This window comes from Lactuca virosa, chromosome 1 (genome assembly GCF_052849685.1).
Source record: "Lactuca virosa cultivar CGN04683 chromosome 1, Lactuca_virosa_CGN04683_v6, whole genome shotgun sequence".
Classification (NCBI taxonomy): domain Eukaryota; kingdom Viridiplantae; phylum Streptophyta; class Magnoliopsida; order Asterales; family Asteraceae; genus Lactuca; species Lactuca virosa.
This window is the reverse complement of record NC_136426.1, coordinates 104,548,329-104,558,271: the sequence shown is the minus strand read 5'-3', so window position 1 is coordinate 104,558,271 and position 9,943 is coordinate 104,548,329. Positions and strand designations below refer to the sequence as shown.

At 34.0% G+C, this 9,943-nt stretch overlaps 1 protein-coding gene across 1 annotated transcript; it reads left to right on the top strand.

Annotated features, from left to right (window-relative positions):
* The first annotated feature begins 1,798 nt into the window (after positions 1-1,798).
* On the top strand, positions 1,799-4,812 carry LOC145155018 (calcium-dependent protein kinase 26-like). The gene is made up of 6 exons (XM_079075571.1): positions 1,799-3,425; positions 3,494-3,646; positions 3,727-3,842; positions 3,935-4,102; positions 4,195-4,419; positions 4,486-4,812. Exons 1-6 carry the CDS (start codon positions 2,474-2,476, stop codon positions 4,606-4,608), a joined length of 1,737 nt encoding a protein of 578 aa, XP_078931697.1. The 5' UTR covers positions 1,799-2,473; the 3' UTR covers positions 4,609-4,812.
* The last annotated feature ends 5,131 nt before the right edge of the window (positions 4,813-9,943 follow it).

The window sequence follows — 9,943 nt, the reverse complement described above, 5'->3', positions numbered from 1 at the left end:
TGGATCCAGATTTTGGGAGTGGAATATTAAATTTTAATTTGTTAATGCTTCTATTGTCTATATTTATGTGTATATGTTTGTACATCAATCCATAACAAAAATCATTATAACCTCGACCATCAAGGAATGTTTTGAGCATCGAACAATGACATTCTTTTTCTTCATTGTTATACTAATCTTTGTTAATATTTGAGGAGCTTGTTGCTCATTTATCATTGTCGGCCTTCTTGAATGACTTAGTGTTGGTGATTTTGTATCATTAATATTATTTAAATGTAATAAGATTAATTTGTTGATCAATGTTACTTTGATAAATATTTAACAAGTTAGGGTCGTGCGGAGTGCATATTTGTTTAAGTTTGTCTTAGTTGAAAGTATATTGTTATTTAAGGGTGAAGCCCCTAAACTGACGGGGGTCCGGGGCAGCGCCAAGGGGCGGCAACCACTAGCGGGGTCCAAGGGGCAGAGCCTGTGGCTTGGGTCAAGCTGTTTATAACAGTTTATGTGACAGGTTTTGGACATGAAGTTACATTCATGTAACTGTCATATGGCAGATTTAAGACAGAAAGTTAGTTTCCTGTTATATGATCATTTTCGAAATCAATTTGGTACACACATTATCATATCATCTTCTGCATTCTCTCTTCTAAGAATAGTGAGTTTTATCCGATTAGAGATTTTCGAGTGTACCCTCGAAATGCTTTAATCTGAAAGTGTTTCACAACTCTCATTGATCCGAGCATTCTATACCCCGTTTTTCTAACACTTAGTAGACAATTTTTCCAACCAAAAATACTTGGATCAAAACTTCTTAACTAGGAAGAGATACGAAAGTAACGAGGAGTGTGTTAAGCATATGCTTGTATTCATAGACATATAGTTCATGAATCTAAATTTGTTTCATGGGTATTTCATAAGAATACAAATAGGATAGTTGAGAAGATTTTATATAAAGCAACACCGTGAAAACTTTATTACAACTCTAATTCAGTAATATGCATATATTTATAGAGAACTTTATTATGACTCTAATGGTTTATAAATTTCTCACCGGTTATATTTTGGGATTTCTCCTTTTCTCAAGAGAGATAAAGAATACTCAGCTATATCAATCAAATCTTTAATGTTGTAATGGATCTTTCTTCATCGACCACCATGAAAATGGCTCGTGCTTGTGCTTTACTATGTGATCTAGTTGTTCAATTCAAAAGCAAATCAGGTGAGTTTGAGCTTCTCAGTGCTTGCCTATGCATAGAAACCACCATTGCCCCTATTTCTTGCTAGAGCATATGTAGTTACCCAGATAAGCCCTATTTTTTTGCTAATGCATTTGTAGTTACCCAGATAAGCCCTTTGGACATTTGTCCACCACTTGTTTGCTGAAATGTCCGAAAGAACCTCATATGGAAATATACATATTGATATCACAATCTCATTAAGAAATATTTCCATATATCACCTAGCATAGGCTGCATCTTATAACATAAAATAAACTATAATAGATCACTTCACAATTCATAAAACGGTCACTAAATTTTAAAATCATAGATGCAATGCAGCCATTATTTGAGAGAGCATAAACATGCAAGTGGCAATTATTGTAAAGCACAAACAATTTCATAATTATTTTTGCAATCACTTTTTATTGGTCACGATGCCATATTTAAATCTGAATATATATATTTTTATTATAAAAACAATTAAAAAATTAATACCAACATTATCAAATAATCAGTTGTCTTGCCCTGTTAAATTCAAAACTATCAGATTTAAGCCTTTAGAATTGAAACTTTACGTTTCTGGACACAAAGTAATATCATAATATGTAATTGAGATTCGAGCATGCTAATATTTTCATAAAAACGGTTTGAAAGTTGCAACAGAAAAACCCATCACGTCCCCCCTTTGGCCTTTCCTCCGACGTCCACCGCCCTCCGCCCTCTCTCTTCTCAATCCTTTCCGCCATAGCTGTGCATCGAAATCTGCAAAATGGAGACTAGACGAGCCACGTTCAAATTCCAAAAAATTATATCTACGAATAACGACACACATTCCCTTTTCTAAGCTTTTCTTGTAGGAACCTGGTAAAACCATATCAACATAACTTTTCGATCATACCCTCCAATCCTGTGTTCTTTATCCATCAAATGCACATTATATTCACCTCAATATTCTCATATTCGGGTTCCTTTTTTGTGATTTTCGTGGAAATAATCCGGCTCTTGGAAAACTTTGTGGGTAAAGCTTATTTCTTTTTGATCTGTTGCTTCATACCAAAAAAGTTTGTTGACATTTCGTAATAGGATTGATTGAATAGAATAGGGCTTTATTCGTTTGGGGGGTTTTGCACACCAACTGTTTGTTTAAATTTCATATTCACTGCATCCTTTTCCAAAAAGTGGAAGTGCGTCGATGCTTGAATTTGAAAGGTCATAGTATGCATCTCTCTACCTTTTGGATAAAACTGGGTTAGATGGGAAATTGCTTAAAGGGTTTATGCTGGCGTCAATCACAGCCTCCACCCAAGATTGAACCGGATTTAGCAGACAACAAATCACAATCTAAAGATCCTCCACCCACCCAACAAACACCTCCACAACATGAGATAATCACAGAAAAAGATCATGAACATGAACACGAATCTAAACAAGAAATCAAAGTAGAGACAAAGCCATCCAGAAAGGTTTCATTAGCGAAGCAACAAAGCAAACACACACAATCTGTCAAAAAGCCTCAAGAAGTGAAAAGATTGTTAAGTGTAGGGCTTCAAACCAATCGTGTCCTAAAAACCAAATCCGGGAATTTAAAAGATTTATATCTCTTGGGTAAGAAACTAGGCAATGGTCAATTTGGCACAACATATCTTTGCAAAGAGAAGTCAACCAACAAAGAGTTTGCTTGTAAAGCAATTGCAAAAAGAAAACTTCTCACAGATGAAGATGTGGAAGATGTTAGAAGAGAAATTGAAATCATGCATCATATATCAGGACACCCGAATGTAGTTTCAATCAAAGGAGCTTATGAAGATGCAGTATCAGTTTATTTAGTTATGGAACTTTGTGGTGGAGGTGAATTGTTTGATAGAATTATAGAAAAAGGTCATTATTCAGAAAGAAAAGCAGCTGATCTTGCAAAAACCATTGTTAGTGTGATTGAAGCTTGTCATTCTCTTGGTGTAATGCATAGAGACCTTAAACCTGAAAACTTTCTATTTGTTGATAACCATGAAGATTCAATTATGAAGTCCATAGATTTTGGATTATCAACTTTCTTTAAACCAGGACAAGTTTTTACAGATGTTGTTGGAAGCCCTTATTATGTTGCACCTGAAGTTTTGCTTAAAGATTATGGTCAAGAAGCTGATATTTGGAGTGCAGGTGTGATTATTTATGTTCTTCTTTGTGGGGTCCCTCCATTTTGGGCAGGTAAGTTTTAATTTTCTTGGATTGTGAATATGTGATTGTGAATTGTCACTTTTGCCCTTTGGTTACAGAATCCGAGAATGATATATTTGAAGAGGTTTTGAATGGTAAAGTTGACTTCAGTATTGATCCATGGCCTAAAATATCTGAAAGTGCTAAAGATTTAGTTAAAAAAATGCTTGTTAGAGATCGTAAAAAACGGATAACTGCTCATGAAGTTCTTTGTAAGTTTCTCTTCTCCATTTTCCTCTTTTTATTTATTTATTTATTTATCATTTTTCATTCAAATTCTTGTTCTTGATAGGCCACCCTTGGATCAGTGTTGATGGTGTTGCTCCAGATAAGCCTCTTGACCCTGCAGTGTTGACTCACTTGACTCGGTTTTCTGCCATGAACAAGCTTAAAAAACTTGCTCTTAGGGTATTATTATTATTATAGTGCTTTTAGTTTTTTCAAGATTCAAAAGTTTCTTTGACTTTGGTCAAACCCTGAAGTTATTTTTCGGGTTTCAGGTGATTGCATCGAGGCTTTCAGAAGAAGAAATTGCTGGTTTAAAACAGATGTTTAAGATGATAGATACAGACAACAGTGGATACATCACTTTTGAAGAGCTCAAAGATGGATTAAAAAGTTATGGTGCTAAGCTTGAAGAGTCTGAAATTCATGACCTAATGCATGCTGTAAGTATATAAGTGATTAAATGATTTGAATCCATTCGGTTTTATATAAAATTTTCAAGATTTTAATGGATGCATGAAATTGAAAAACATAGGCGGATATTGACAACAATGGTAGCATTGACTATGAAGAATTTGTAGCTGCAACTTTGCATTTCAATAAAGTTGAAAGGGAAGATAATTTATATGGTGCCTTTTCATATTTTGATAAAGATGGAAGTGGTTATATAACTTTGAATGAAATCCAACAATCGTGTAAAGAATTGGGAATAGATGATGCACAAGTGGAAGAAATTATCCAAGAAGCTGATTTGAACAATGTAAGTTTTCATGATCTTACTTATCAATTTTGACTTTGACTTTGACCTTGACTTTGTTATATGTAGGATGGGCGAATTGATTACAATGAGTTTGTTGCAATGATGCAAAAAGGAAGTGGAACTGTTGGAAGGAAGGAACAAAAGAACAGCTTGAAAATTGGACTTAGAGAGGGATTTCCAGTTTCTTGATACAAAAGTTCACTTCTTTGTTTGTTTTAAGATCTTTATTCATGATCTTTGTAAAGTATACAAGCAAATATTTCGATAATTTTTATGTAATCTAACAAATTCTAGCAAAGATTTTGAGAGCACATAGAGTTGGCTAGTTGACACAGCTTGAATTCAAGAATGTATCATTTTTTTTGTATGTAAATACATGATATGAAAAGATTATTCATGTGGTGCATCTATAGTACTATAATTTCTCAAGCTTATTTTCACCAAATCATGCAACATATATGTCATGAGGTATGTTATTAATACATTGGATTCTTTATATAACCCCAAAACCTCTATTTTTAGAGAAATTGACTTTAAATCCAGGCGCCAAATGAAAATACGTTAGAATCCTCGGGAAGATTGTGAAATTTTGAGGAAAGCCAATCACCCATGAAAATGACATCATCCGTATATAATAGATGTGACAACATGGGCCACTATTTGGTGTTTGAATCCCGTGGAAAATAACCACATCAGATTAATAATGTATATTTACGTATAGTAAATGTATGTAATTATAACAAACTCACAAAAACCAATGTGGTATGCCAAATGAGATGGACTCTCTAACATACAATTAAATCATATTAATATGCAATAAAGGGAATTGAGTAATCTAACCATAATGTAATATATATTTGAAGAAAATAACAAAAAAAAATTTTTTTTTTTTGGTAAATATAACCACTTAGTCCGGAATAAGTATTCTAGATTAAGAAAAAAAATTATTTCTTCTGACAAAAAAGTACATTTCAGACTAACATTCTAGAATTCCGGACTGAAGTTTCGGAGTTCGAAAAAAAAAACTTCAGAATTTCAAGAACAAATCTGAAATCCGATATACAGTTCCAGATTTCATAAATAAATGTCTAATTAATCTGATACATGAAATGAGAAATTGTGATTTTGTTATCACCCATTCTATCAAATTCTACACCCCTACCCTACCCTACCCTACCCTCTAAAAATGTATTTTGTTAACTTGAAATTACGTTCTAATGTGACACTATTACAACCTCACACAAATCATAAGTCCAACTGAGATAGACTCTCTAACATATAACCAAATTACATTAATATGAAAATAATTAATGGGTCATATCTAAAAATGAGAAAAGTGGGAAGTTAATTATGTATTTGATGATTTTTTAAAATAATGATTAGTTGGATCCTTATCAACTTTGATTTTAATTGTGGTTCATATATAAGCTCACAAATTAGGTGATGTACACTCTTCGTAATCAAGGACCAATTTTAGGCCCCAATTCCTTCTTTCCATTTAATATTTCACTTTATAAATGCAATTGGAAATAAACGCGATTATGAGGCATTGTTTATTTAATATTTGAGATGAGATAAAACATGACCCATTAAAAAATTAGAAAATTTAGAAAAAACAAATAAAAACGACATCTTAATGATTTTGAAGGATAGAAAAAGTGAAACTTGGACATTGTTAGAGAAACGTCCAATACAATTTTCAAATCATCTAATTTTGTCGATTTTATAATTTTTAAATTTAATAAATTTATTATAATGATGTATAATTTGTTTGAGTTTAATATAAATATATAATTTTTAGCTTGCGAATAATTTAGTTAATATTAAGGTAAAAAAATAACAATACATTTTTTCAATTTACTTTACACAAAGTAACTAATTTGTTTTGCTTGTCAAATTGCATTTTCAGAAAGTATCTTACTTGTGTAAGGCTCAATGGAGTAGTCGTGAGTCGTGACATACGCCACGTTTTACCAGCTAAGTCATGGCGCACACTGCCCATGGTGTGTAGCCTAAGTCGAGCTAAGCTTCCCTTTAGTGAACTGATAAATCCACTTCCACTTTTTATCCATCCACTTAATATGTATATGATTTTCCTTTTATACCCTTTTAAACGGATTGATTCCTTAACATGATTTCTCTCCTACTTTAATTTTGTAACCTATTTTTTATTTGATTTGTATAATCGGAATCACGTCCCTATTTTTTGATCCAATGATTTAATTTTTAATTTTTACCTTATTTTTATATTAAGTTTTATAAAATAAATAAATTACTTAAAATTTTGAATAAAAAATTAAATGGAATAAAACATGCAGACTTGATACCAAAACCACACCGCCGTTTATCCGAATCGGATAAAAATCATATGTATGTGAAAATGTGTAATATAAGTTCGAATCACAGTCAAAAATAGTTGTCACAGACTGCAATTTATAACATTTCTCTAATTTGTGGCTATGATCACGAACACATAAACAAAATAATTTCCGATTCATTTTCGTTCGTTTACAAAATTACTTTGTCATGTTCGTTTATTAAGATGCTAAACAAACATAAATAAACGAATATAAACAAACGTAAATGAACGGATTTAAATGAACAAACATGAACAAAGATAAATGACCATTACCATCAAAATGAAAAACCTTACACAAATACTGATGGGTTTTAGGTACAACAAATAAACTAGAAAACAATTCTTAAGTTCACATGCAACCTACTTGGATCTATGTTTTAACTATTGAACATACAACTTTGAATTGCAAAACAAGAACCCTAGAGGAGAGAGGCTAATTTCGAAATTAACAAACTAGGGTTTAGGGTTTACATACCTTTCAATTGTTATAGCAAACAATTGATATTCCCTTGATCTTGATCTTGATCTTCTTGGAAGCTTTAGCACCACAAGTGTAATGCCTCTAATGGAATCACACCCAAACTAGCAAGAAGGAAAGTAGAAGAGAGAGGGGAGAGGGAGTATGCAAAATCTCGGCCTTAGGGTTTCTTCAAAAGAAAGAGTGACCAAAAACATGAACCAGGAGGCTCCTTATATAGCTGAGGGATCTAGGGTTTAAGGAAAACCCTAGTTATCGTTTGCTTAGGGCCTAAGCAAGATCCAAGGGCCTTATCCAAGCCCCTATGGACGAAATTATTAGGGTTTCCCCTAAAGATTTCGTCCACCCTCTTCCAAGGGGGTTCTAGAGCCTTCCACTCAACTATTAGATAATTGCAAACTAGTCCCTGCACCTTATAATTAATTCTTTTAACCCCAAAATCAATTCTGATTAATTTCTGACTAACAATTAATTAAACATAATGATTTCTAATTAATATATTAATCCATTAACATATTAATAAATCATATATATATATATATTAATTTATTAATCTTATAAATTAATATCTCTCCTTTCATAATTTCCTTGTCCAGTTGCTAGGTTGAGGGCAACCCAAAAGGATTGTGCTGCTATCAATTCAAGTACATACCAATTATAGTTATGGGCTTAGACACCTAATCCAACAAATACATGTATTCTTGTTCGTTTATCTGTTCGGTTAAACATAAACGAACGAACATCAACAAGCCTCGTTCCTTTTCGTCCGGTTCGTTTACAGTCCTAGCGTATCTAAACAAGTATCATGCTCACAAATAAAATAACAAACATAGATTTGAGAAATGCTATTTAAAAATTATGATCCATGACCGCTATTCTATAACCGCAATACCAGCTTAGATTGCGTATATATGATTTTTAACCGATTTTGATATACGGAGGTTGTCGGTGTGGACGACTACATGTTTTTCTTTTAATTTTTGCCTTAAAAGTTTAAATAATTTTGTTATTTATATATAGTTTATTCTAGAACCACAACCACAGTTTCAATATGAAACCATGTTTATTCTCTTCGATTTTGTGTCTCAAAGTCAACCCGAATTTATTCGCCAAACTCAATTCAAAACCGAAGTCGAACCCAAATTCGTTCGGGAAACTCAACCTAAAAGAAAAGTGAAGGCCCCGAATAAACCTTGAGAACCGCTAAAAGTGACGACATTGGCACATGCATGGGTCGATATATCGAAAGAGGTTAAAGTGGGCAACGACAAAAAACATGAATATTTTTGGAGACAAGTTCTTAAACATTTCCACAAAGAAATAAAGTAAGGAGAATATCATACGAAAGACCAAATGTATTCCAAATGGGGGAAGACAAACAAGGAAGTCATGTTATTTAATGATTTGTATAATAATATGAAATATCAATGGCAAAACGAAGAAAGTGATGACTTGATTTCAAGAAAGTGCTAAAAGTGTACCAAAAAGAAAACAAGAAACATTTCTCATTTGTTGAGTTTTGTCTTGTGAAAGATAACGAAAAATGGAAAAGAGTAAAAACATATGACCAACACGTTGGTAGTGGTTCCATACAATCAACGTTCAAATCCGACTACACTACATCAGGTGTTCGTGTTGGAATCAAGATATCATTCAAATGTAACATCCCAAAAATCATAAAAAAAAATTTTGTTTTTAAATATAATACTTATAAAACCATTTACTGAAAAACAACATCATCATCATTTCAAATCATCAACCATAACCACATGTCTCAAAAATCATAACATAAAGTAGTAATAATGTCAGAGTACAAATCCCATGGATCTCAAAATGCGGAAATCATGTGTGTGCGATGCGCTGCTACCGTGTCGGCTCCTTCCCCTTCGACGAAGAGGTACCTGAAACCAAAACTGAAAACTGTAAGCACAAAGCTTAGTGAGTTCCCCCATCATACCACATACCAACAACATACATACTGCCGAGCGATTCTGGGGTGCCCGACCTACCCATGTCAAGCAGTTCTGGGGCGCTGACTTACCCATGTCAAGCAGTTCTGGGGCGCTGACCTACCTATGTCAAGCAGTTCTGGGGTGTTGACCTACCCATGTCAAGCAGTTTTGGGGTGCTGACCTACCCATGTCAAGCAGTTCTGGGGCGCTGACCTACCCATGTCAAGCCGTTCTGGGGTACTGACCTACCCTTCGGTCCTAACGATTGAACTCGGGGACTACTCCCATCCTACTACCACTAACACATACAACATATCATGCTAGCACATAAAACACATCAGGTAGTAGCAAACCTAGATAATTATCACAAAGACAATCATCTATCAACAGCTCCTGCTAGTGGGCCGACATTGTAGCCGTAGACCCACTGCTACTGGAAGGTAACTCACCTCGATGTCGTGTAGTGTCTGCACAGTCCTCGGTACGGAAACCCACTCGTCTCAACTCCTCAATCCCTACATAACAACCTTTCTCGATTACTAATTCATACTCACAATCCTCCCTTACAAGGGTCAACTCGTCGAGTTCATCTTCATCCGCATGAATGTGTCCAGTCTATGAATCGCCGAGTTCTCCTTGAACTCGTCGAGTCCGTCTCCATGGGGTTAGGACATTGCCTTGAACTTGCCGAGTTTGTTCATCCACTCGCTGAGTTCCATGATTTCCAGGTCCCTA

Excerpts from the sequence above, each read along its gene's own strand:
- LOC145155018 (XM_079075571.1), top strand. The coding sequence starts at position 2,474 with ATGGGAAATTGCTTAAAGGGTTTATGCTGGCGTCAATCACAGCCTCCA. Across the intron at positions 3,843-3,934 it reads TTAAAAAACTTGCTCTTAGG|GTGATTGCATCGAGGCTTTC; the intron begins GTATTATTATTA and ends TTCGGGTTTCAG. Across the intron at positions 4,103-4,194 it reads TTCATGACCTAATGCATGCT|GCGGATATTGACAACAATGG; the intron begins GTAAGTATATAA and ends TGAAAAACATAG.